General features: G+C 39.7%; 3 protein-coding genes across 3 annotated transcripts; all 3 read right to left on the reverse strand.

Moving 5' to 3' along the window:
- Positions 1 to 92: 92 nt before the first annotated feature.
- Positions 93 to 17180, reverse strand: si:rp71-46j2.7. The gene is made up of 17 exons (XM_034202889.1): positions 17064 to 17180; positions 14322 to 16049; positions 13770 to 13881; positions 11796 to 12009; positions 9949 to 10091; positions 8899 to 9067; positions 8700 to 8752; positions 7709 to 7899; positions 7483 to 7593; positions 7231 to 7356; positions 6146 to 6244; positions 5903 to 6061; positions 3089 to 3725; positions 2322 to 2385; positions 2054 to 2232; positions 1884 to 1972; positions 93 to 725 (listed from the first exon to the last, which is right to left on the reverse strand). Exons 2-17 carry the CDS (start codon positions 14508 to 14510, stop codon positions 627 to 629), a joined length of 2634 nt encoding a protein of 877 aa, XP_034058780.1. The 5' UTR covers positions 14511 to 16049; positions 17064 to 17180; the 3' UTR covers positions 93 to 626.
- A 1633-nt stretch (positions 17181 to 18813) lies between these two features.
- On the reverse strand, positions 18814 to 20929 carry slc25a5 (solute carrier family 25 member 5). Its single transcript, XM_034202930.1, has 4 exons — positions 20724 to 20929; positions 19505 to 19991; positions 19281 to 19421; positions 18814 to 19190 (listed from the first exon to the last, which is right to left on the reverse strand). Exons 1-4 carry the CDS (start codon positions 20832 to 20834, stop codon positions 19033 to 19035), a joined length of 897 nt encoding a protein of 298 aa, XP_034058821.1. The 5' UTR covers positions 20835 to 20929; the 3' UTR covers positions 18814 to 19032.
- A 1019-nt stretch (positions 20930 to 21948) lies between these two features.
- Positions 21949 to 27095, reverse strand: slc25a43 (solute carrier family 25 member 43). Its single transcript, XM_034202830.1, has 5 exons — positions 26652 to 27095; positions 25037 to 25278; positions 24756 to 24928; positions 23379 to 23513; positions 21949 to 22476 (listed from the first exon to the last, which is right to left on the reverse strand). The coding sequence occupies exons 1-5, from the start codon at positions 26921 to 26923 to the stop codon at positions 22276 to 22278; spliced, it is 1023 nt and encodes a 340-aa protein (XP_034058721.1). The 5' UTR covers positions 26924 to 27095; the 3' UTR covers positions 21949 to 22275.
- Between the last annotated feature and the right edge of the window lie 359 nt (positions 27096 to 27454).

Here is a 27454-nt window from a genome sequence, read left to right on the forward strand (position 1 = left end):
GAAAATAAGCAGTTGGCATCAGCAACCAAATTACATTTTACGTGATTTACTGCTATATTACAAACTTAACTCAATGAACAGACACAAAGCAGGACATTTAACGAGAATCTTTATTAAAATATTTCATTTGAAATAAACTTAAGTGTTTCACATCAACAGTTTCTTTTGTTAGTGGCACTGTCCACTGACAGATAAAGGTAATTGTGGCATCTTCTATTATATAAAACTTAATCAGAAAATAAACACTCACCAAAAAACAAGTGCTCAAAGTGACACAAAATACTTTCTAATATGTAATTCAACTTTAACTTTGAAGGGTGTAATTATTACTTTCTCCTGTGAGTTTTACAATAAAAGCAAAATGTGTAAAGCTTGATCCCATAAAGAATGTCTCTGATTTCACAAAGATTAAAGTCAGGGTTAATTACTTACAAAATGATACTGTTAAAAAATAAAAACCAAAAGAATAAACACAAAACTGTTCACAGTACATTTGAGGTAAAAACAACAGAGAGGAATGTTCGACATCTATACAGAAATGGTCACAGATATTCAGGGCATTTATGTTAAATAAATAATTAGATATTCTAAAAAAAATGCCATTAAAAACATTGATGATTCACAGATCAGCTGGGGGAGGTGGTCACTTTCTGGAGGGCAGCGGCGCTCACATTTAGGGAATGCTCGTTGGGAAAAAATTCCCTTATCAGGTATGACAGGAGCATCTGTTATGAAAGATAATGCAACAAAATCAGAACAACATTTTTATAAATTAAAACAAAAAAACTGATAAATTAGAAAGTGTTTGGAAGTGAAGTCAGTACATTTACTCAAGTAATGTACCCATGTACAGTGTTTAGGCAAGGCAAGGCCATTTTATTTATATAGCCCCTTTCAGCACGTGACAATTCAAAGTGCTTTACAAAATAAAAACAAAAAGACATTTAAGAATAAATACAGCATAAACACATTATTAAATGGCATTTAAAAACAGGCATAAAAAAAGCAAAGATAATGAAATAAATAAATAAACACAGCAGGTACAGAATACATGAATAAAAGGCATACAGCTCTATTACAAGCAGCGGCAAATAGATATGTTTTTAGTCTGGATTTGAAAATAGGAAGTGTTTCAGCGGACGTGCATGCGGTCGGCAGTTTGTTCCAGATTGTCAGGGCATAATAGCTAAATGCTGCTTTTCCATGTTTAGTTCTTAATCTTGGAACAGAGAGCAGACCCGACCCAGAGGACCTGAGACTCCCTGATGGTTCATAGTTATGCAGGAGACCGTTTATATACCTCGGTCCTAAGCCATTTAGTGATTTAAAAACTAGTAATAGTATTTTAAAATCAATTATTTGCCCGACTGAAAGCCAGTGTAAAGATTTCAGAACCGGAGTGATGTGATCCACTCTTTTAATGTTAGTGAGGACTCGAACAGCAGCGTTCTGAATCAGCTGCAGCTTTCTGATGGATTTTTTTGTGAGCCCTGTGAATACACTATTGCAGTAGTCGAGTCTACTAAAGATAAAAGCACGGACAAGTTTTTCTAAATCCTGTTGCGACATTCGTTTTTTTAATCCTAGATATGTTCTTCAGGTGATAGTAGGCAGACCTAATGACTGCTGTGATGTGACTGTTAAAATTCAGGTCTGACTCCATCACTACACTTAGATTTTTAGCTTTATGAGTTACTTTGTAGTCTGCCGACTTTTTAGGTGCTTGTATTTCCATTAACTGCTAGTCTAACTGCTAGTTTATACTTGTACTACACTACATTTAATTAGTAATGGAGTATTTTTACGCTGTAGTATTTTCCAACTTTCAACTTGAATAAATGATCTGAATAATTTAATGACAGAAAGTAAATGATGAGACTCACATATACCAGCGTTTGGTTTCCCTCTCTGTCCTGGAAAAGATTAAAAACAGCCTCCATGTCTGTCTTCTTCAGGATTAGATAGTTTGAATCTACAACAAGAACATGAAAAGAGATTATAGATGCGCCAAAAATAACTGTGTACTTCCTTCTGATGGAGAGGTGTCACCTACATCTGGCGTTGATCAGGCCGTGCGCCCGCTCCCTCGTCTCGCTCTTCTCCTCCTCACTGCGAGCATGATGAGGTGCTGCAGGTTTGATTTCTGGCCACTGTTTGTTCCGCAGAGTGTCGATATAAGCCGCCATCTGCAATTCTGTTGGGTTCATCTTGTCCAGGAAAGAGTTCACTTTCCTGAAGGAGAAAACAACCAGAAGTCACTCGAGGATTCACACGCTCTAATCAAAACTCTGTAAAAAGATTCATCAATAAAACACACTTACTTTTTCAAGATGGGCGTAAAAGGTTTCAAAATGGCATCAAATATGTTCACGAGGATGGAGTTTCCTGTTGAAACAGACAGTGTTAAAGCTTAGTTTGTAAAATTGGATTTATGGAGAGAATTTACTTGATCAAAGACAGGAGCAGCAAGTCAGTAATAATATAGATTAATATGAGTTTGTCATGACTAGACTTTTTTTTTAAAGCGGTTCAGACTACTCAATTTTTCTTTACTATCTTCCAGCCTGTATGATTAAGTATCTACATTTCAGGACATGAAGTCACCAAACGTTTATTTTCATCACATCAATGTTTGATTATGGCTCTCTTCTGAAGCTACAAACTGCCAACACTTGATTGTTCTAGCTTGTCACTGCACACAAATGCACCACCCTGTTTCTAATACCAGTGCATGCTTTCACATCAAGATACCACATGATGGTTAATAAAAACAAACCACATTGCAAAGGATTAGCTTTGTCAGGCGAGTGCCAGGTCTCTACAGGTTTGAAGACTTTAGGAAAAATGCATTAATTAATTTAAAGGTTGCAGTAGGCCCTATGTTAAAAAAAAAAAAAGAATGGCCCTTGTAAAATCCTGCAGGCCTTAAAGAGATAGTACATATATTGTGTATGGCTCGCCGAAAGTTAGGAGAAACAACATCCACAGCAGTACATTACTTTACTTCTTTGCAGTATAATGCGACCATGGACAAGAACCTCAACACATCTTAACCATCTTTTGAATGCCTTAAATAGTTTAAACAAACCAGATATTTCCTTCAGCAGATCAAATATGGCTTTGGTCGCTTCCAGCTGCTCCAAGTTGACTTGGCTCTTCTGACCCTGGAGGTCCTCCCCCCGTGGAGAACTGACCTGGTCCTTCACTTTAGCCTTATGCACTGCACCTGCCATCCTAAAACATGATTTCTCCCTTTTATGTGACTTTGCACTGAAAAGAAGCCAGGATGGTCCATCTGGGCTGTCCCCCTGCATGCCTCCATTTTGGCTGCAGTGAGGCAAGGAGATGGAGTCAGGCGGGTCTGTGTCACTGCTGTTTTTTGTCGAGTTAAGAGACTCTTGTGACCTGGATCGACTCAGACCTTTAAACATGAGTTTAAAGTGAGAGGTTAAAGGGTTATCTGACTCCTCCGTTTTGTCTTGGGTACTGTTTTCGTTTGAAGAGTCACAGTTAGAAGCAGACCGCAGCTCAATTTCTGTTTCTTCTTCCTCCGGAATTTCAGAAGGAGAGTCATATTCTATAACAATAGCAGGGATTGAAGCATCAGGAACATCACTGCCCTTCTCAGTAGAGGCAGCAGCGGTTTCTGAAGGCAGAGCTGTTGATTCTGGATGCAGAAATGGTGTTATGATGTCTTTGGGGGCTTCTGTCTGTGGGCTGGAGCTCTGCAGAGAAAACAAAGCAATCAGCTTGTGACAGCAGACCCTGAGGCACCAGCCTCACAGAGCGGCTAACACCAGCAGGGAACTAATCCATAAATATATCTGTTCAGCAAGACTCCACTCCACTGTATAACACATGTAGTTGGATTTACAAGGAATGCAACACAGCAGAGTGATATCAACTAGACTATATTTGAACTAAAAAGCTTGTGTTTAAAACAAGAGATGCTTAATCATTTAAAAGCTATCAGTGTTGAGCATGGGTGCCAGTTCTCATGAAAGATACTGTAAGGTTACATTGTTGGAAATGCAGGGTCTATGTTATTCCAGCTTGAGGCATAACAGGGATTAAAAGTCAAGGATATCCTCACTCCCAGTTCAATCTCTGATTGCTTTTGTTTTATTCATGATGTCATTGATTATAATAAAGAAACTGCCAAGTCTGAAAACACAGAGTAAGGAACATGAGCAGTCAGAAAATCTGACCGTTTATAATACCCCCCCTAGCAATAAGAATTAGTCACCATCACAGGTCTTACGTAAGAACCACAACACCGTGGATGTATCAATACACAGCACAGTTAGGCTAGTTAGGATTCTTAAAATGTAAGTGAGATAGAGGATCGATGAGTCAGGCTGACAAAACTAACATAAACACCTATTAATTAACTGATAATCATATAAACAAACTCTCTGCTCCTGCACTTTCTCTGCTGCACATGCCAACTGCACCTCCTCATCCCCACATACTGTAGATGTCAAAAGGTTTCATGCTTTTTGGGCGTTTGTGCTTCAAAATGGTAAAAAGAGTATGGCTTAATTGGGGCGCTGTCCATAGTACCGAAACGAGCAGGCAGCAAAGATCACCAAACAGATGGACAGAAATCGTCACGTCACGGTTTCTTACTGCTCGCTTTTGATGGTTATAAATAGAACTTTCCCCTCATTGTAGAAATCCACAGAGAAGGGAAATGGGAGCAAGGTGAAGGAAAAAACTACTAATGAGTGAGAGAAGGGGTTGGAGTGATTCTTTTTTTGTTTTAAAAACAATCTTTATTCAAAAATGTATTTAAACTCTCAACATTATTGTCATGTCAATTCATCAAATGCATCATTAAAGTCTTCTCCAATGATCGAAAATATATTGCATCCTTGTAGCGCCACTGTTTGAGAAAACCATCAATGTTGTCCATTACTTTGTAAAACCTAAAAATCAACCCAGACTTTTACTAAAGCCTGAAGACGGGAAATACTTCCTGCCCGGTCCTGATTCTCCCGTCTGTTCTTCCTGCTGCTGTAGACACACATTTTCAAGGAGCTGACACGTTAGAGGCCTCAAGAACAGCTGATTCTTTGGGCCTCCACTTGCTAATTTAGAGAATTCAACTCAAATGATCTTTTTGAAAATATAAATAAATAATAACGCTTTGTTTGTTATGATGTTAGTTTAATTTCAGCTAGCTCCAGACACTTTGTATTCATGCATTCCCTGACACTCCCTCTGACCTGCTGGGAATCCCCAAGGAGAATCCCATACACACACTTTCTTATCAACTAAAAATATATTTTTTTAAGGCAAATTAGTTACCGATAAAGCCAATGTCTAAAACCAATACCTAGCAACCCCCTAGGGCTCCCGACCTGTAGGTTGAGAACTACTGTAACAGGTGATGAGGATTATTGCAGGTTAACAAGGTCATTTTGCTAACAGTCGGGATGGCATACCCCCTCATATAGCCGACTGATTCTGTGTGTGCAAACAACCATGGGAAATAGGTCAACACGGCACAAGGTCTGTAAACTGTGCAGGATGTTAACATTGGAGAGTTTGTGTTGTGATTTTACGACTCATCTCTTTGTTCTCTCTCCTGGGAGTTTTTTTAATCCACGTCTGATCATCTCTCAGAGTTATTTTATCTGCAGAGACTGAAGCCCTCTGCCTGCATTTCCCTTTTTCTTTCATTCTGCTTTGTTCGGGATTTGACCGGGCGCCAACCTCTATAAAAACGTAGCGCCGAGGTGCCAGATCGTAGCAAGAGAGAGTAAATCTGGTGTTGGTTTCACAGGCTGTGGAGCAGCGTAACCCCTGTTGAGCCGGGGCCAACTTTTTTGTTGACAGACCACACTCATCGCGCCTCTAACATGTAGACTTAAAGAAAAGCAAATATGTAAAACTTTACCTCCTCTTCCTCCTGACCTGGAGTCAGGAAGTAAGCCAGGCCGCTCAGGAGGCCCCACACGCCTCCGTAATGTTCCTCCTCGTTCAGCAGCTTGTCGAGTGGGCAGAGGAACTGAAAAACCGGTTGAGTTTGGCCGATCAGATTAGCAGAAACTAACGCCTGGAAAAGAAATGAAGAAAATGTTGAGTGATGATTATGATGGTGTTTATCTGCCAGCACATCTAAGTTTGATGTTGTCTATACCTGCAGAAAGTGCTCCACTGATACTCTGGCTTCTTCTTTGACCTCAGCGTTGACCTCCCACTTCTGCAGCAGCAGGATCGTGGGCAGGCTGGTCGAGTCCTAAAAAAAAAGAAAGAGGAAAAATATCATTTTATGACAAGACAGCCTCAAGACTGAACAGTGTTTGGTCAACCCCGCTGTTTTTTATATCTGGCAAAAGAATAAAACTGTATCCCTCATGACAGCCCGTTCAATAAGCTGACTTTCAGGGAAAAGTTGTGGTTTGTTTTCACAACAATGCTTCCCCCTCTGGCTCATGCTAGACAGTAAGTGGTCAAAACAACTGTTATCTGAAGTCAAAAGGAAAAAAGTCCTGACAACCAGAAGTTCTTCTTTTATGAGTGGGGTCTAGGGGGGATTTATATACGGTGGGAGGAGGGTTGAGAGGGTTGAGAGTGTGGAGATGGAGTTGGGAGGAGGGTGAAGAGACAGAAAAGGGTGAGTTAGGACGACCCAAGAGGGGCGTACTAAAAATATAATTTGAAGAGATTTAAGTTATTATACATTCATGATTTAACTGTAAATCACTGTGGAAACTACAGAGAGCATCTGCATGGAGACGACAGGGCCTCACAGGAGGTCAAGCAAAAAGAATATACTGCAGTACATTTGGTATTTAGCAGCCCCTCACAATGTGTACATTTCACTGTTGATAGGCATAGTCTACAGCAACTTTAATATAGAAATGTATAGCCGGAAAAATGTGAAAGTCTCCATGTTGTTTTTGGAAAGAAGAAGTGACAAAAGAGGATGGAGACGATTACAAAAAAATGCTGAACAAGATGTTTCTAGGCAAAAAAATGTAACTCATAACTATCATGTCGCCCTGCTAGCCATTAGAGAGAATACACTTTTTTTAATGCACTTCTGCATTGGCTTCAGGTTCGGAGGAATGCCGATTTCAGGTGGTTATACAGAAACAACAACAGAATTATGAATATTATATTCAATTTCTGCCAATAGATTCCCCTAAATACTACACATTTGGACTTTTAAACTGATAATATATAGAATAATGGCAAAAAAACGTTTCATCTGCCTTTTACCTGCCATCTGTTGCGGAAGTATATGACATCCATGTATGTCTTCTTGATGTCCCACTGCAGGTTCTCCGGGCTGTCCTTCTCCTCCAGGTGAAAGGTGAAGATTAGCTCCTCGCCATCCCACTCAGCCTATAACACAGTCAACTGCTGCTCAAACATTAACATACCATCCAAGGACAAAGTTTTAAAGAGCCTCAGCAGACAGATAACGAGCCTCCGGGACATTCCTTACTGTCACGGTTATTTATAACTCACATGAGGGATGCTGACAGCCCAGCTGCCAGCGCGCCACATCTCATACGACAACCTGAATTCCATCATGTCCTCTTGGACGCTCATCAAGTAGTTCTCCAGATCACTGTCCTCCTTATGGTGTTTACACACAAAAAAAATTGAATAATACATTTTAAAAAATCACAGTGAATCTGTCATGTTTCACAACTAATCCTCTTCAGTTTGAGGCGAGGTGCAGCAGCCTCACCCTGTCAGAGTCGTGCAGGCTGTGGAGCGAGCCCTCTCTGCTGTCGACTTCGTCCTCGTTGGACGCATCTCCCTGGATCGCCATGACCCTCAGCATCAGGTCTTGCTCCATCTTCTTCATCTTCTTCTTTTTGGCCTTCTTACATTTTACCTTGTCCACAAATTTCGACCATCCTTCTTTTAACTTGTTGGCTGTAAATGACAACGACCACATGTAAAAAGTCAGATGATTCCACAACTTGTTACTGCCTCGTAACTCTTTTCTTTATTGTGTAAATTACAGCACTGAAAAAACAGTGTCCCTTTCTGATGAACTGATTCATGGAGACAATACAAATGCATTCTACCTCAACCTTGATCATCACAACAATCTGCATATTGCTTTTCTCTTGGACATCACTATAGAAATCTAGTGAGAAACTATTCACCATTATCATTAGGCATGTAAGCATGTAAGTATAATTAGTTAATTCTTATTATCCATGTGATGGACTAATAATGAATAGATATCCCATGAGATCTAGGTACGACTTACAGATTACTACAAATGATGTTTATGATGCGATCACTATAGAAAATGCATACGTTTGTCACATCACAGGGTTCATTATTGTCATGGCATAATTGCTTCGTATTAAGCCTTCATTACGGTTTGATTGTTTACAATACAAAGAAAGGAGGGGCACAGACATCAGCTGTGTGTGTACTTAGCTGGCTGTACCAACACACAGAACAAAGAAACAGGGATTCATTAGACATGTAAAGAAAATGACACTGTCATGTAGTTGACAACACATTGCTGTACACAAAACGGTTTGTCCAAAATGTTATGCAAGCAGAGGCCTCTCCTCAAAACAACCACAAACTACTCTACCTGCCTAATATGAATTGTTTTATACTCAAAGCTTAAAAAGGTTAGAATAACATCCTAGAGTGTCAAAGAGCTTTGAATTAAACAGGCTTTTGAATAACAACAACTCCAATCACAACACCTTTTCTTTTGGTCTTGATCCTGCTGGATGAAATCCCTGCTCCCTCCAAGCTCCTGGAAATAAATACATAAGAAAACAGACACCAAACTAAATCAGGTCAGTTCCAATTTTAAAAAACACAGAAGGTGTCTCATGCAGCCTTTGAGGCTCACTGTGACTAGGTCAAGCCAGCGGGGGGGGGGAGATGACAGCCACTCACGCTTCACCGCCCTCAGCCTCTCCCTCCTGCGAAGCCAGAGAGTTTTGATCCGGGTCGGACCCACACAGCTCCTCCTCGGAGCCTTTGGGAGTCACGCGGTCCAGCTGGTTCACCACCAGCTGGTTCAGGTTGTCGGGGTCCGACAGCCATGTCACCAGCAGGCCCAGCCCTGAAGAGAACAGAAAATAATCCACCAAGCTCTGTTTGCATGACATTAGCATAAACACACTAATATCATGAGGCACGAATTTCACTTTTCACAAAAGCCGTTTAGTGAAATTAGTCATGTTTATGGCTTTTCCTCTTCTTGACACAGCTGCACAGTCAGTAATATAGCTAAAAGAGCTTTACAATTATTAGCTTTAAAATTATTTTACAAAATATGCTAATTTGCCTTCATGTTATGAGTTGGCAGCAGTCAGTTATGTTAGCATCAAATCTGACTGGAAACAACTAGCTTGTCTCTGCAATGGGAACAAAATCCACCTACCAGCTCATCTAAAGTGTACCAATGTACATGCAGTACTGTTGTTTGTTTATTCTGTATAAGAAAGCTAATATTTGTATTTACAGGAATGTCAAAATATGAATTTAAATTTGGCAAATGAGTTCTGACTGCGAAATCAAAGCTCTGGATCATTTGCCAAATGTTCTGAATTAGTGTGAACACTCAAATATTGAGTTCATATCAAAACTATTTAGTTAGAAATAAGCTGTTTCCAGCTGCCAAGATATCCATTTCATATTTTGAATACAGCTGTCAAAATCACTCATTGTAACTGAGCTACACGCATGATGACAAAACCTACTGCACTGCAGATTTGCCACAAGATAAGACATGTTATCTATTCTAAAAAGGATTAGACAGAACCCTAAAGGAAATTGGCACATCACTGCGGAAGTGTGCCTTCCTTTTTCATGCTCCAAGCTGTACTATGCCACTGACAATAAGGGATTACACACAAATCACACTTGTAAAAGAAGCTCTGGTGAGCTGTGTCCTTATGTAAGAGTGTATTCCTGCAGAGAGATAGTTTGATGGTTCCTTACCCTTTAAGGCAACAATCTCATTTAAGGCACAGCGGTTGACTTCATGGCCCCAGAGAGGTTTTGGGAAAAGGTTACGTACTAGAGCATCAGAAAACTCCCTGAGGACTGCGATCTCCTCTGCTCTGGAGCTGAACAAGAGTTCCCTGAAACAGAGAGCAAGGGTGATTATTACAGGAAGTACTAGAAATGACTGTTGATGTTTCATCTTGATCTGATGCTTGATCCAACAATAAAAGGGGCCCTATAATGCTCATATGCAGGTTCATATTTGTATTTCGTACCACTACAGTGACATGTCTCCATGCTTTAATGTTCAAAAAGCTCTTTATTTTTCTCATACTGCCTATGCTGCAGCACCTCTTTTCACCCTCTGTCTGAAACCAGAGCCCAGTCTGATCTGATTGGTTAGCTAGCCGGCTCTGTTATGATTGGCCAACCTGTTTTCGCTGTCTACCTTTCTCTTTTTTGAGCAAGCCATTTGAAATGACTCCGAGTCTTTCTCTCTTCTTGTCTCGTCTCTGTGTTTGAATCTATCGTGCTGACTCACTGACTGCACCGATTTGATTGGCTGAGTAGCGTCACCTCCTTAAAATAACAACTTTTTATCTTTTAAAATGTTTTAACATTTTCAAAATCGTGGATAAATCCTTATATGCTCCCGCCAACACACTGAACGTCAACTTTGCCTCCTTATTACACTCACCCCTACTTTAGTGGGAACAATGAGTCTGCGTCTTTAATGCGCACAGGCGGATGATGCGGGGATGCAATGTAGACAGGAATAGATCATCCTCTGGCTGCAGCCTTGACCGGTACTTGCTTTTGATCAAAGTAAGTATTATTACAATTAAAATAAAGGGCGGTGCCTGCCGTCAACGGCCCGCTGACGACCAGCCGTTCTGTGATTCTCCAGAACACACAGATGGCCAGTCCGCCCCTGCCAGGACCGGTCCATGAAAATCCTAGCTTCAAATAATCAAGGTCATACTTCCTCCGTTTTCTGCCAGACGCTGTCTCCTCGCTCACTTTAGGTAGGCTAACTTCACAAAAAATGTACCGCTCCATGTTGCCGCTCGCATAAAGCTGGCTGAAGATAACTAGCTAGATTTCACTGTTTCTCGTTATTTTTTTCTCACGCTGCGCCCCCCCCCCCCCCCCGAAGCTCTCTGGCGCCCCCCCCGCGGTGCTCCGCAAACACACGGAGCTCAGGCTGTGAGTGTGTGTGTGCTCAGGCTGAGCTCCGCGGTGTCTCGCAGACCCCACGCAGCAACACCAGTAATCCAGCTCACACTGTCCGCTCCTCGAGCCTCAAAGGGCGGAGCAGCGAGGCCCGCAACGTCCCGCCAACACGGCACCCAGACCCCACGCAGCATTCTCATCTGTTTGTCATTACTGTTGTCATTTTCTGGTTACTAACAAACGCCATTGTAACACACAATCACTGTTGTTCCGCTGTAACGGTGGTGGACTCATCAGAACAGAGTGGGCGAGCTGACCAATCAGAGCACAGTGGGCTCATAGGGAGGGGGGGGCAGGAGCTCAACAAGCCGGGTAGGACAGAGAGTGAATACACATACTATACAGAGATGCTGTATGAGAAACCAATGTGAGTTTGGAACATTGAACAATGTAAATCTATTCTAGTAGAGCTCAACAATGGAATTATGAACAGTAGAAATGGCCATGACATGGGACCTTTAAAGCAACTTTTAGGATGTCACTGTAGGTATGATCTTGTAAAAGTAAGGTAAATAATTCACAAGTGATAAAACTGTGGAGGTTTATAGAGTTAAGAAACATAACTGAGTAACAGAAGCAGCATGAATCAGAGAGAGAGTAGGCGTCACCTGTCAGCCTGCTTGGCATTATGTAAGTGCTGGGTCAGAATATGAACAGAGCCCACGACCGCCTGGCAGACATTAAAGTCTTTGGCTCTGTCGATGATCCGGTCTATCACAAAGTCGAACTCTCCGCTGAGCACCTGATGCAGAGGCTGCTGCTCGCGCGGCTCAGGAACGCCGTACCAAGGCAGGACCAGCTGGGCGTAGGCACACTCGAACACTGAGGACAGCAGTCACAAAGAGATGATTCACTTTCACACCAAACTCCCACGCTCTTCTTCTGAACATCAAACTCGAGGACTGCAGCGAAATTCATTTAATTTTTCATTTGTTCCAATTATGGTAATGAAAGCTCCGGAAAAAAGAAAAGAGAATTCACATTCAGAACACAACATTTTGTACATACGCAATTAGGGCTGCAAGTAACAAATGCATTCAATATTACTCAATCTGCCTAATATTATCTACATTAATAGTTAAGTCTATAAATTGTCATAAAATAGCAAAAAAATGCCATCCGGGTTTGTCAAATTCCAAAGAGGTGTCTTTAAATGTCATGTTGTGTCAGGCTACAACCTAAAGATGTTCCGTTTAATATGATATATAACACAGAAAAGATAAAATCTCCTAAAGTGAGAGGCTGAAATTGCATGAAGAATTACTCTCGGGATTATACGATTATCAAAACAACAACAGGGAGCAGTGGGAAGAAAAATATTGCCTTCACTAACTAAATAAACAGAATGCAATGGCATGTCAATGTTAACGCATTTAAAGCTTTTATGGGGAAATTCAAGCTCTGTTTTTTTAACTTCACAAAACTCCTGTCCAAACTTTTCAATTCAAAACTCATCAGAGATATCCGTGACAGGAAATCCTTCTGAACTTGATGAAGACGGGTCCTTCTGGAGAGCATTTTTTATTTATAGCAACATAACGTTATTTATATATAAATCCTATAGAGAAAAAACAAGAACCAGCTGAAAGTGCTGATGTGGGGCTTTTACACAGCATCTCATTTATGTCGATAGGCCATAATATATATTTTAAACTATGAATTATTAATATTTTCAGCAATTTACAGGCATACAAAGACTTTCAATAAAAAAGGGCACGGAAACAGCTTGAAATAAAATCACTTTACATGTAAATAGACCCTATTGTAGTTTTATATCTCACATTTGTCAGCTGTGTTTTTGTGTATTAATAGTGGGACACAAACTATTTTTAAAATACTTTGAGACGTTAGGAATATATGTACATTTCTAAAGGAGGCTGTGTATTTTTAAACATAATGAGTTGCTGACAGCTTTTAATTTTGTTAACATGAATAGCCACATTTGTGAAAATAAACAACAATCACCTTGGAACCCTGATTGAATATGACTGACATTCAGTGTTTAGGACTGGAAAAGTGCTTTTAAGGCCAAATCATTGCAAAAAGCTTAATTTTACTTCCATTCCATTGACTTTCAATGGATTTTCAAACACTGACTGTAGCTTTGATAAATGTGACTGGAGAGGACATGAACTGTGTTTAAAGTCAATTATTATTCTCAAAGAATCTGAGCGCCAGCTATGCTATAAATCTTAATTTCTAACCATAACCAATTTAATAAACACTGCACAAAAAGAAAAGCGGAAACTGCTGATATTGAAGAACCACAAATCTAATTTCCCGTGTAGCACATTGCAGCCTTATCCATTATATACTGTACTGGGAGGGTGTGTTTTTCATCCTTTACATTCTTTTCTTAAAGCCACTCCTCACTCCATGTAACATGAGCTCCAGCTGCAGCCGTGTCTATGCAAAACTGTCCTTTACAGAAGTGAAATGTGCTGACAAAACACCCTGGGATCAAGAGCAGAAACTTGATTTACTTTTGCTTTCACATTTTTATAAAACGTTTACCAGAACTGTACGGTAAAATGATTTAAACCCCCTAAAAAAAACATTTTCTACGGTTAGACATGCCTCACCTTGCTGTAGAGACGTCTTCACATGTGGATACTGAGACTCCAGAGGTTCAGCATGCTCGCTGCTTTTTGCAAAGTCACATAAATCACCAAGCAACTGTCCCTCAGCAGCTTCCTTGAAATAAAACAAAACCACGACTCATAAACCACGTTATGAAAAGATAAAGAGTAAAAACTGTAGCATCAGTATGTGCTGAACTCCATGTGACATGTGTGATGAGTGAAAACAAGTTCTCCAGGCCTCAGTAGGAAACATGCACGTCAGGCTATGATTGCAAATACTTCAACACATAGTTGATTTGACTGATATGACAAGTGTAAATACTTGACTTTAAGAGATGTGACTGACTAACACACATTTAATACTAATATTAACAGCCTTATCTCACTTATTACAGGATATACAACGGTTAAAAGTGCCATCATCATGTGATGTAGGCTACTAATGCATCTCACGCTCACATATTTGACTCAGTTTCGATCATGCAACCCTGCTCGTAAAAGCAACCATTTACCGCAATAAAAGTTGTTGCCAATTTTTTTTTGATGTAATACCTGGAGGGGATGTTCCACTGTCTCCTCATCAGTCTGAGTGCTGTACTCTCTTCCACTGTTTTCGAAGAAAAGTGAAGAAGAAAAACAAAAGAAGATACACAAAATGTACTGAGTCACCGAGCGAACGCAGTCTGAAAAATACCACACCAAGCCCAGAGTTATGGCGATGGAGAAGCGCCATAAATACATGTTCTTCTCCTACAGGAGGCTCTTTCTGCTGGTCGCTCTCACTCAGAGCCGATGTGCCGTGAACATAGCGGGTGTGTTCCCCCCAGGTTCTCCCACATCTTTAAACACCGAGAGCAGCACGGTGTTTCCTTGAAACAAACACGAAGTGAAACGGCGGAGAAAAGCGGAACTTTATCAAACTGGTTAACGCGGAGCTGTGATTGGCTGCAGGAAGTCCCCGCGTGCCTGTTGTTGATTATAACCGGATGCCATCGAATCAGAATACCTTTATTAGTCCCACAGAGGGGACATTTGCAACGACAGGTCTCTGAAGACAGCAGGGAGGGACATTAGGGTACTTTAGACTTCTACTAAACTGAGACAAATCTACCTTTTACTTCGTTCGCTATGTAGGAGCTTAAGCTATTTTAAAGATAGAGATTATTATTAGAAATATAAATAAACTATTACATTATGGTGTATTAAGACAAATGTGAGTAACTGAAATGATTCCCACCTTCTACCTTTACCATCTGTAACAAATGATGAACACATAATGCATCACTCATTATAAAACAATTACATCATACACTATTCTGAAATGAATCATCTTCATGCTGATTACTTTTGGGAGAATCAATCAAATATGATGGTAATACGTTTTGACTTGATTTAAATTGATGACTTTTTACCTTTATCATATTATTTCTACTGTGGTATTGCTACAAAATATTGTTATGATGATGTTTATCTTTCTTTTTACAATTTCTTACAGTAAATAAGTGTGAAAAATCCACTCCTAACTTTTTATAGTAGTTGTAATTCTCAATATATTTATTTATAAGCACCAAAAACACCCATGCAACTTGGCAATGAATTTGATTTAAGGTAGCAGTAGACAGGTGGGCCACAAGGTGGAGCTAACACTGCTCTCTAAATAAATGAACAGCACAGTCGATCACAAAACTGCTTTGATTTTGACACATACAATGAAAGGGTTTGTTCTGAATAACATACATCTAACTAAATCACAACATATAAGATACTTTTGAGTGTAAATCACACAACGAAGCATGGCCAATTGCAGACAGTCAAAACATGTCTGTTAATGAGGATGTTAATTACAAATATTAAGAAAGGCAGTAAATAATATTTAGAAATTGTTAACCATTTCTGAAAATATAACAATATTCATGCATGAGGTAAAAAGATTATCTCCAAACTAAAGACAGACCTAAGAGGCATGTCATGTGATGCTTAATGTGATTCCAATGTGATGCTCTTATCATAAATACAACTATTGGCAGAATAGCTTCGTAGTAATAAAGCTATGATATAATCAGCACACTCTGTTGAAACTAAAGGGGATCACATTATGCGGGACAATCAGAAATCATTATGCCTATAAACTGAAGAGATCAATTATCTAACTGAGGGGTTTTCCTGATTAGTGGAGATCAGTGAGGTTACGTAATTCATTTGAACAGCTCACACTGTGCATCAGGCTGCCTCACTGAGGGCTTTTGTTTTGAAGGGCTGACGCTCCAGTGATCTGCAGACCTTCATTGGGACACACACACACACACACACACACACACACACACACACACACACACACACACACACACACACACACACACACACACACACACACACAAACACACACAGTGGGGAAATGTTCATATAAATACATAAACTCAGATAGCAAAGTAAGATATTTGAGATACTTGTTTTTAAGTTGAATAATACTTCCCAATCATTCAGGGGAAAATATTTTACTTTTGGATTTTTTCTACACTACATTATTTTGACACTTAACAATAAGATTTTAAATGTAAAACAAATGATGAGCTTACAAAATATGCAATAATGCATTGTTTAAGATTCACGAACACATGAATGCATTAGTAAAAGTACATGTGAAAATATGTATTTTTATTTTGATACTAGTACATTTCCCTGTGTACTTTTGTATTTGCACATACAGTACGTAATAGTAAATTAATTGTAATTTTAATAGAAATAATAATCAGAAGATATAGTATGATATGGTAGCATTATAATGACAGGGGCCATACAGCCAACTAATGAGTACCTTTAATTTTTATACAATTTGAGTACATTTGTGTACATTTTCGAATGCAGTGAAGTATTTTTACTTCAGTAAAGGATACTTCATCCACAACAGGGCCAGAGCATCTTAACTTCAAACACAAAGAAGTAGCAGCAAGTGTTTTGACTGTTATTGCTATATTGGAGCACTTATGTTGAGGGGAATACTTGCAGCAGAAGAGGAGCAGCATTTACAACACTTACTTAAACTCCCACTTTCTGGTTTAGTCTGCTCATCTACAAAGGCTGTCATGGGGAGATGCAGACTTATGTATCTTAATAAGAAAGTCTGAAGGAAGATCTTACAAAGGCTGAAAACGGTGCATAAACAGAACTTATATCAAAGTGTTGATGCCTTTAAAATACTAAGAAATATTAATGAATTCAAGCGCATTTTCATTGCAGCCTAGCAAAATAAATACACACTGAGAATGTGTGTACGACAATTGTCTGACTCCTCACCCCGACTTGAACTCCAGGACGCACAGCGTGACTAAAGCCACCGACAGTTAGTGGTTTCACATTCACTAATCCTTGATGAAGTTGTAATGAAGCGGCCGTAGAAAGAGGCTTGCCTAATGAAGGATTAACTGTGCTACCTGCTGAGAGGGACTTTTAGGGATGTAGGGGTCAAAAGCAGTATTAAAACTGATTTCCCTGGGTTGGCACTTTCGTCCAAGACTTTCTGAATCACTGAAAGGAGATTAGACAACGTCCAGTTGAGTAAATCATGTAATCTGATAGTGTTGCTAAAATGAGGCTGCCCTCCATTCAGGATCAGTCTGGGTTCAGTGTGCAAGTGTGTCTAACTACTTAAGCACAATCTCAATTAATGACGTTTTTCTGTCTTTCTCTGTCGATTTAACCTATTGCTGCATACTCTCCCATATTATATGTCCTTTTATGCTTTGTAAATCAATAAGAAACATCGATTTGTTTTTATCATAATGTTTTAATCTCCTTTGCTAATGATTTTTGTCTTTTCAGGTGATCCATAATGAGCAGAGAGACACAGAAAAATACAAGAGATAATTTATCTTTTGATCAATTCCAAGAGGGAATAATTGCTCTAAGACATTGGTAATAAGAATGTCAGCCTAGTAGTATAAACATCTTCATAATTTAAACATCTTGTTATTTTTTTATCTTGAAATGGATAGATAATATTCTCTGGGGGTAGCAGTTCTTTAATTGGTCAATGAAAATGTCTGAAGACTGATCAAAGCTGCCAAGTGGCCTGGCGGTGACCTCATACTCAGCATGCAGTTGATTATTCAAAGTAAGTATATTAGTGAAATATCAATGTGTCAGAGTCTCAATAGTTTAGCTTTATGCTACTGTAGACAGTTCTAGGGTATTAGGGCCAGGTCATGAGAGGAGGAAAACTATAATTTTATTTGAATTTGGAGAAAATATATTTATTTTCCTTCTGGCCTTCAAAATCTTCTGTATACTTCAGATGTCAAGTAGAGAAAATGTGCTTAGTGTTTAGAGTTGTTTTGACACTATAGGTCCCATATTTAGACAGGCAGCACGAGGACAGAGACTGCAATCTGCTTTTACAAAATGACACACCCTGGTTAGAGAGCCAAAAGCACGTCCTGTGCACGCTTCTTCAAATCTGGCTTGATCATGGATCAGCAGGAATTTCATTTATGACGCGACAAGCCTCAAAAACAACTATCTAAAAAAACATCTAGTTGTCCATTGATTTGTTTAGCTTTAATGCAGCTATTATTTAATTTATGTGCATGTTAATTGAATAAAGTTTCATAGATCAGATGCTTATAAATAACTGGAGGTTAAGTCCTCAGTCCCACCAGTAGTCCGAAGAGACTTGGCAGGATATGAAAGTATACTTAGAAGGTCGGATTCATCCATGTAATCCTGGTTTCTTTTCTGCAGGAAGCCACCTCCTTAACTGTTAATATATGTGAACAAAACTGGTAAGAGTCCTGACTTCTTTACTACAACTTGTCTGCAGGCATGCCATGGTTGATAGACTGTCAGGTCAACTTTCTCAGCTGATTTTGGCCCGCTCTGAACTACAACTACGACCTCGTGTCTCTAAAATTACATTTCATACAGGAGGCTGCCAAATGTTATTCTGAAGCAACACGGCTGAGGATCTGAGCTGCTAGGACTCTCAGTCACTCTGTCTGTAATGGTATAACTTTATACATGACATGAAATTACAAAACCAGGCAGAAAATTCACTTAGTAGGTTGCGTTTATTCCTCTATTTTATGGCAAGTTTTCCTGTGTTCAGGGAAAGGGCCAAGAGAAGAGAGCATAACAGATTCCCCCAGTACAACTAGTAGGTAATACTGCTGGTCCCTATAAATATAGGATGTCATTTACATTTTTCCAAATGTGCAAGATATGTTACAGTTAAACTTCACAAAATGAATAGTGGACATACAAAAACAATTTAGATGACTTTCTTAAGCTCGTCATACAAGACAAGCACGAAGGCGCCACCCATGCCTCTGAGCACGTTAGACAAGGCTCCCTTGAAGAAGGCCTTGCCGCCCTCGTCACGGGCGATCTTCCTCCAGCAGTCTATGGTGCCAGAGTACATGATGTCGGCTGAGGGGGAGACAGAAGAAGACACACATTTGTTCTAGTAACACAGTAGCAAAAGCAGAAAGCTGTTTGTGGATATGTTGTGCTTTCTACCTCCTTTGCGTCCAGACTGCATCATCATACGACGACGGACAGTGTCGAAGGGATAAGACACAAGACCAGCGACTGCGGTCACAGACTGAGCAATCATCCAGCTGACAAGAATTGTAGTGTTCTTGGAGTCTGGAAGCATGCCTGTAGGAGAAACAATAATCAGGAAGGAAGTCCACAGAGACAAGATGTTTCAAGCTTTGCAATGCCTGATAATTAAAACTCACCCTTTGCCGTGTCGTATACGCCAAAGTAAGCCGCTCTGTAGATGATGATGCCCTGCACTGATACACTGAAGCCCTGGTACAGACCCTTGATGCCATCGGACTTGGTGATCTTCACCAAGCAGTCGGCCAGGCCTTTGAACTCGCGACCCTTTCCAGTTGTACCGACGTCGGCACCCAGACGTGTTCTGGCGAAGTCGAGCGGGTAGACGAAGCAGAGTGACGTGGCTCCGGCGGCGCCACCAGACGCCAGGTTACCTGCAAAGTATCTCCAGAACTGTTTGCGCTTGTCCACGCCGTCGAGGAAAACTTTCTTGTACTTGTCCTTGAAAGCAAAGTTGAGGGCCTGAGTGGGGAAGTATCTGATGACGTTGGCCAGATTCCCTCTCCAGTACGCCAGGAAGCCCTGTTCTTTGGGGATACGGACCACGCAGTCGATGATGCCCTTGTACTGCATGTCCACTGTAATCTGTTTGCTGGCATGTTGAACCTGTAATTAAAGCAGAAATACGGCAGTGCATTAGATATAATAAAAAAGGAGACTTATTTATATTTTTATATACTTTTTTTATTTCGTGTTTTAAGGCTGTCAATACTTTGCAAAGTTTTCTTAATGCATAGTGTCTTTTTTATATTTAAATTGTAGTAGTTTGGAAACTTATTTCACTATGATTTACATAGTGTGTTCTATCTATATCTGTCAGAATGAGCATTCACCTAGTATAACCTGGTAACCTATTTAAATCCTCTATTCATGACTCCCTTGTACAACTCTGATGGCACCAATTCAACTATCCACAGCCCCTCCTGGTGCTGCTGCTGATACAGGGCCAAGTGTAGCAGTGGGGGGGGGACCTTCCTGCGACCTTGGCTGTTTGTTGTCAAGCCAAACTTAACACTCACAGTGGATGGCTTTAATAACACTTTTTTTTGGTTTGGTTGGAGAGACTGCCGCTTACGCATTACATAGCAGGTCTGACGTGCTTCACACATTCTCATCTGTAGGCTACCTGCAGCAATCTGTGACGATGCTGCTATGTTTCTTAAAGTTCAGACTCCAGCTTTTACTTTTAACCATGAAGCATCTTTTATATGTCAATACAACTTGTTGAGTTCGCCCTCAATTCACTAGAAATTCATGCAAGCAAATGCTTCAAATAAACACTAGTTTTTCTAGCAGCATGTAATGACATGCGTATGATATAATAATGAAAACACTCACCTGGAGGAGAAGCTTGACTCTCTCGATGGGGGCTGCAGCTGTTTTGGAGATGGCAGCGGCAATACCACCTGCCAAGAAGTCCTTGGCGAAGGAAACAGCTGTCTCATTCATCTTCAGATGTTATCAGTTATCAGTCGGTGGTGTGTGTTGGTGGAGTTGAAATGGCCGACTCCAATCTAGAGGAGAGGGGATTTAATAAGACTGAGCTCGAGGGACCGTAAACTTTGACTCTTGCGTCTGATTGGCTGGCTGAAGTAAAAGGGGGCGGGGTCAATGGATGTCAGATTTGGTGCCCTCTGTCTCATCACTCAAGTGAACTCATAAAAAGAACGAAAAGTGTAATTATGTAACTCAAAAGTAGTTTATATGTGCTGATTTAATCACATCTAAACGTAAGTATTGTGTTGTTTGAAGTTTTGGATGAGATTTGCATCAAAGTCATATCAAATATCAGTTTGAATCAGCTGATCGCTAATGGCTATTGAGAGTAAAGGTCATCCCATCTGTTAATGTCCTTTGGCTGTCACTTAGTTTCCCACAGTATGGAAAAGAAGAAGACAGGATTGAATCAGGTGACTGATCCGATCATATTAACCATAGCTTGTTTGAAATCTCACCAAAAATCTTGCCCGTCATCAAAGATTATCACCAAACAAGAACATTCATTGAAACTATTTATTTATATGTTATTATAATCTGTTTGTTTATTATCTTCTTTTTTTTTGTTATCCTTGAACTCCCACCATTGAGTACTTGTTGCTATTTTTAATGTTTCTATTCTGTATTGTGTGGTGCTTTCATGTTAATGTTTTTAATTAACCCTCTTAAAATCAGATTTTGCACAAGATCAATTTCTGTCTTTTGCTAACAAAAAGAAGACAGTAAGACTGTCAATTATTAAATTGCATTTTTACTACACGGCAAAGTGGCGGCAATTACTGAGAATGTAAAAGATGAAGAAAAAACCAAACACTTGTCCTTGTGAACCTATTTAACTTCAGCAGGATGTCGATTTATCTCCCTGAAGGTTAAATCAACTGAGGTTATAAATATATAACAAAGATTTAAAAAAACATATACAAAATAAATGTGTCTGGGAAGTTCTAATGTTTTAAGCGCAGTTCTTAATCATAATAGATGTTTGCAAGTTGGAACGACTGATCATAACATTCATAACATAAGAGGCATCAACATTTTTTACATTCAAAATAGAATCTATCACACATAAGAGTAGAAGAGCATTTTTAATTGAGCAATTCTTATAAACTACAGAATGGCACTGTTTGATGTTAATAGCTGAGATGAGTACATTTAATTAAATAAATAGTCAATGCGTAAGGCACATAATATTTGGTTAAAACATGGAAAGAAAGGATGACAAATAATACTATCAGATACAATAATGTCAATGAAAGAGGTAGACAGTTTCTAACAGGACATAATACAAATGCATGTTAACTCCTCCTATGAAGAATAGTATTTCATTTTGCTGGTCAAGTGTGGTCAGCAGTCACCATTGTTTTTAAAAGATATCTTCTCGCGTCAAGTTTCATCAGCATTTTCCTAAAGACGACCCAAAGTCCCTGTTTTTCAAGTAGCGCTTTGCCTCCTCCAGCTCGGACGGCCCGAGGCTCTGGTCGACCCCCGGGGTGAGTTTGTAGCTCAGGGGTGAGACGATGTACCCGTTGCGGTAAAGGGAAACCTGCTTACACATCTCGAAGCAGGTGAAAAGAAGGCCAAAGTAGGGAACAACCTGAAGGAATGATAAGAGGTGGGAGACAAAGAATTTGTAAAGTGTAATGCCATCATTTCATGTGATTGAAGGAATATTTAACACTCAAAATTTTCATTTTTATATCCATTATTCGTCCCATGTGTCCTTGAAATTATAAATAAAAGTTTACAAACTCTCACAACACTCGTGCAGTATAATCAAGTTCTAATTCAACCAGTAATTTGCTCACTGCCTCACTAACACATGGTTATTCACTAAAACTCTTTAATTTGCTTGTCCTGACTCACACAGAAGAGTTACACACCTGCCTTAGTGTAAGATAATTTACACTGCGTTTTGAATAAGATTGTTTCGGAACAGTTTTGCTGTTGTAAACATTTCCATCTACTTCAAACATGCAAGAAAAAAGAATTCAATGTATTAAGTGGTGAGTAACTGATAATCAAATGATGAATTTGGGGGTGAATTATTCCTTTAAATTGACCATCAATCCAAACTAAGACGGTTATGCTGTGGTTTGAATATGACCTATAGTGTGCTTAATGTGTATTTTACTTATTTGTATTCAGCTTGATATTTTGTTAAAGAAGCGGCTCATGATAAGGCCTTACATTTGTAAAACAGCTTCCAACTATTGTGACATTAGCTGCTGAAATATGAGAGTGGAGCATGCTGTTCCAGGGACAGACTTTGTCCAGCTTGCTTGGGATATTCATGCTATGAAATACAAACTTAACACTGCTTTCAATGCCCCTCCCTCACCGTCATCCCTCTCACGTGTGACATGGGTCACAATTCTCTCCCCGCCATAAACACATGCTCCGGAGCACGTGAAGTCATTTGAATTCATATCAGATGAATTATAGAGATTAAACTATGTTTGAGATATACATAATATGAGTATATAAGTGAAAGGTTACCTTTATTGTGTTGGCTGTAAGGCCGTTCCACAGTGAGAGGACGCCCTTGTTTTTAACAACCTGTATGAAACAGTCCATCATTCCAGTGAAGTGGACGTCGACTCCACCTAAATGTGGAAGACGGGCACTCTGCGCCTGAGAAGAGAATGAAAGAGAAAATGAACAGCAGCGAAATGTCATTATGTGTCTATGTCATGAAGTAACAACCTAAAATGTCAAGTGAATGACAAAACTGATAGAAACTGTTGCCATCTTGAGACAGAATCGAGAATGTAAGTTATTTACATGCATAACAGCAGCGTTGCTAATAAGAAGTGCAATGAAGGAATTAATGAACTTGTCACTTCTGCTCTATTAATTATTGTCTATGATTGACTAAATGTTTTGTGGGGAATATTACATTTCAAGCCGTTTTTATTTACAACTTTTAAACACATTTTCAAACAAAATACAGAAACGTAACTCTATCCTGCCTATACACACTGTCTTGTGTGTGCCGACATCTCTACAGTCTGACCCTCATGTGATAGGGGAAACGTAACTTTAGTAGTCTCAAGGTTATCAAAGGAAACACGCAACCATTAGATGGTTCAAACAGCTTAATTTGTGGAGGAAACATTAAGCTAACCAGCGAGTTAAACAATACTTGGCTTCCCTAAGCTTCTGCAAACACCCTCAGCTCTGTTCATATCATCTAATCTCTGCATCACTTTTAATGTTTAACTCTGAGACATAGACACGAGTTAAATCATTATATAACATTGTTCTCGATGGTGCGGTGACGGTTTATTGAACTCAACATACACAACTCTCACTTTGCCTGCTGTCTGATAGTGACTGGCTATTTTTAGAGAACTTATCTACAGCTACTGCAGACGAGCCACAAAATGTAATTCTCAGCTGCTGTTGAAACCTTGTGGTGGCTAATAATAGGCGGATAAAACAGGATGTAGTATTCAGTCCTTTGCAGCGCCATCGTTCCCCATGTGTCCTCCCTCACCTGCAGGAGGGATCTCAAACATAATTTCAAGGGAACGCGGTGCAAACCAATGTTTCCTCATGTTTTCAGAAACGCTTATGGAAAATGTCCTCCACAAATACCCATAGGTCAAATTATTCTGAAGGTCAATATGAGAAAACATAACTGCCAAGACTATTTTGATACAAGAATTTAAACTTGCTTGAGTGACTAAGAAAGGCTAAACTTCATGTTGGCATATGTCCACTGCCCTCTTGTGGACTTACCGTGGTAACACATCCAGTGTACTACACCTGCTATACTACAAACAGCCTATTTTTTTTTAAAAAGGTCTGTTTCAGTTCCCATATCAAACCAAACCTACGTGCAAAGAGTGAAGTGATCCGATGGCAAATTACCTGCATTTTCCGCTTTACAGTTTCAAAAGGGTAAGAAAGGGTTTGAGCCACTCCTGCTGCAAGACATCCATTAATAAAGTTCTGGAGGGGGGTGAAGCGAAAAGACGGCTCCTGCCAAAGTTTGTCCAAGTTCATGTGGACTGCATAGCATCCGATAGAAAAGGGAATAGCACCTGTAGACAAATGAAATGTTACAGAAGTCAGGAGGAACAGGAATGCCTTTAATAAAAAGCACATATTAAATATATTGGACCACCAGAAACAAATGACTGCAAACACACCCAGTAAAGTGAGGGAAAAGCCCCTGTAGAGCGCCAGCAGCCCCTCATTCCTGTAGATCTTTGAGATGGTGTGAACTACGCCCATGTACACGGGCTGTCTGCAGTTCTGAGCGATCAGCCGGGTTTCTGCCACCTCCAGAGGGTACGTGGTCAGCGCAGCCACAGCACCGGCCAGTCCACCAGCTAATATGGCTCTCCACTGAGAGATGAAGCCCAGCTCATCCATGTGAAGGTGGACCAACCTGGACACACAGGAAGGAAAATTGCATTCATTAGAAAGTGAATGTTTTTAGGGTGCAAGTAAGTTTTGAAATTAAATAAGTCTGTAATATTTTGTTGTCACTTTAACAACATTTAAAGAGAGACAATAACAATAGATTTAAATATGTACAAATGTTTAGTGATGCCTCAAGAAATTGGAATAGAAAACTTGTTTCAGTATGTGTGTGCATGTGTGTGTGTGTGTGTGTGTGTGTGCGTGTGTGTGTCTTTAAGAGGATAGGGTTGTCTTCTCCTGGAACAAAGTGTGTACAGTACAGACAATGGTTCAGTGGTTTGCCACGTCAGGATGCGGTTGTGTCTAAACGCACACGTGACCTGAAGCATGAGAGGGAACATACAGACTGTGGCAGCTTCACAACAGACATACATATTTATGACTGTCCTACACGTGTACAGACTTTATACCAGACATGCTATAGGCATTGCGGCTCGATTTGTCCGGTAGTAACCCGACGGAATAAAGAGTTGGTTATTTACCCTCATGTTAGTCTCACAGGCAACACTTACTCTTGCAAATGGAATACATTTAATTTTCCTTAGGATCAAGCATACATCATTTAATTATGTATAAACACGGACGCATGGTTAGGCATCCAACCAAAACCTTTTCATTATGAAGGAATATGTACTATTTAATCAATAAACCATGCATAAAAACAAACGGCCAACACAACCTCATTGTGGCTTGACTTCTGGTTAAGGCTAAACAATCAATGGAAATATTTTTTAAATCGCGATATGGCCTATGATATGGATATCAACCCACTATTATTGGATTGACAAATAACAACATCTGAATGTGTAACCTTTTCATTTCAAAGACCAAACTATATCAAAGAATCAAGCAACAAAAAAATCAGCGGACAATAGTTACTGGATTCAGCAATAACATTAAATAGAAATAAACTTGACATTATGGAGTAGACCCCAGGAAAACATCATGCCTGTGAGATAACTTTCAGGGAAACAAAACCCTGTCACCTCAGTATCGAATGAGCAAATACAGCCTTCTGATTGGGTGAAACTTGAAGGTGCGGTAAAACAGGAAGTATATATTTAGCTTCACGAATAGAGGTAAACAGACTATTTAAACGAACCCCTATTAGTTATTTTATCGTGTAAAAACATTAATAATTAATCCAATGATCACGTATTCTTCTACGGTAGTTAATATGTGTTCTCTTTTTGCCACACTTTTCCCACTAAATCTTGACCGAGCTAATTTAGCATAGGCCTACAGACAAAGCAAAACAAAGAAAAAAACCACACCCACAAGATATGTTGTAAACACAAACACGTTGAGATTAAACGATGTATAGTTCACTTTACTTACTTTTTGTATGTTGTGAGGTGAACTGCAGTGTAGGGGATCAACCGCAGACAAGAGGCGAGGTTTCCTTTCCAAAATCCTCGAAGTCCCTCATTCTGGTAGATTAAGAGGAAACTCTGAAGGAAACCCCTTTTACAGTGAAAAGTGCCCACCTGACTTTTTATTTTAACCACTTCCAAGGGCGACGTGAAGGTTTTGCTGAAAAACCCGGCGAAACCGACGCACATGAAGCTCTGGGAACTCGTCAGTCTATCGTCTTTTTTCACCGAGGCCATCTCTGCTTGTGTCCCCGCTGAAGTGTCTGCTTCCTGGGGTGATTTCAGAGTTTTTCGGTGGACAGCAGAGGAGTTGTTTGTGCGTCTCTACATCTAAATGTAGAGACCGAGAAGGCATCCGTCTCCTGTCCCGACCAGCAGTGGTGTCGTGTGACAGAACAACACGTCGCTTTGACCGGTGAGATGGAGTTATGTATCAAAGACACTAGGGGACGCTCTTTACCTGGTTTAAAAACTCACAAGATGTTAAATCTATTTTAAACACAATACAGTCTAATATCCTCTAATAAAGTAATAACAAATCTTTGGATAAATAAACACACCATTTATTGTAATACAATTTCATTTAATAAAATCATATGTGTTGCCTATTATACAATTAGATTTGTTATTACTATAGTCTTAATATGTAAATAGCATTTCTATCTTTGTTTTTTTTGTATTTTTATTTTGTAGCTGGATGAATTTGAGCTAGCTTTAGGTATCCTACTTTACATATAATGACATTGTTCATCTAAGAAAATTGCATCA

The sequence above is a fragment of the Gymnodraco acuticeps genome, unplaced genomic scaffold, assembly GCF_902827175.1.
Source record: "Gymnodraco acuticeps unplaced genomic scaffold, fGymAcu1.1, whole genome shotgun sequence".
NCBI lineage: Eukaryota > Metazoa > Chordata > Actinopteri > Perciformes > Bathydraconidae > Gymnodraco > Gymnodraco acuticeps.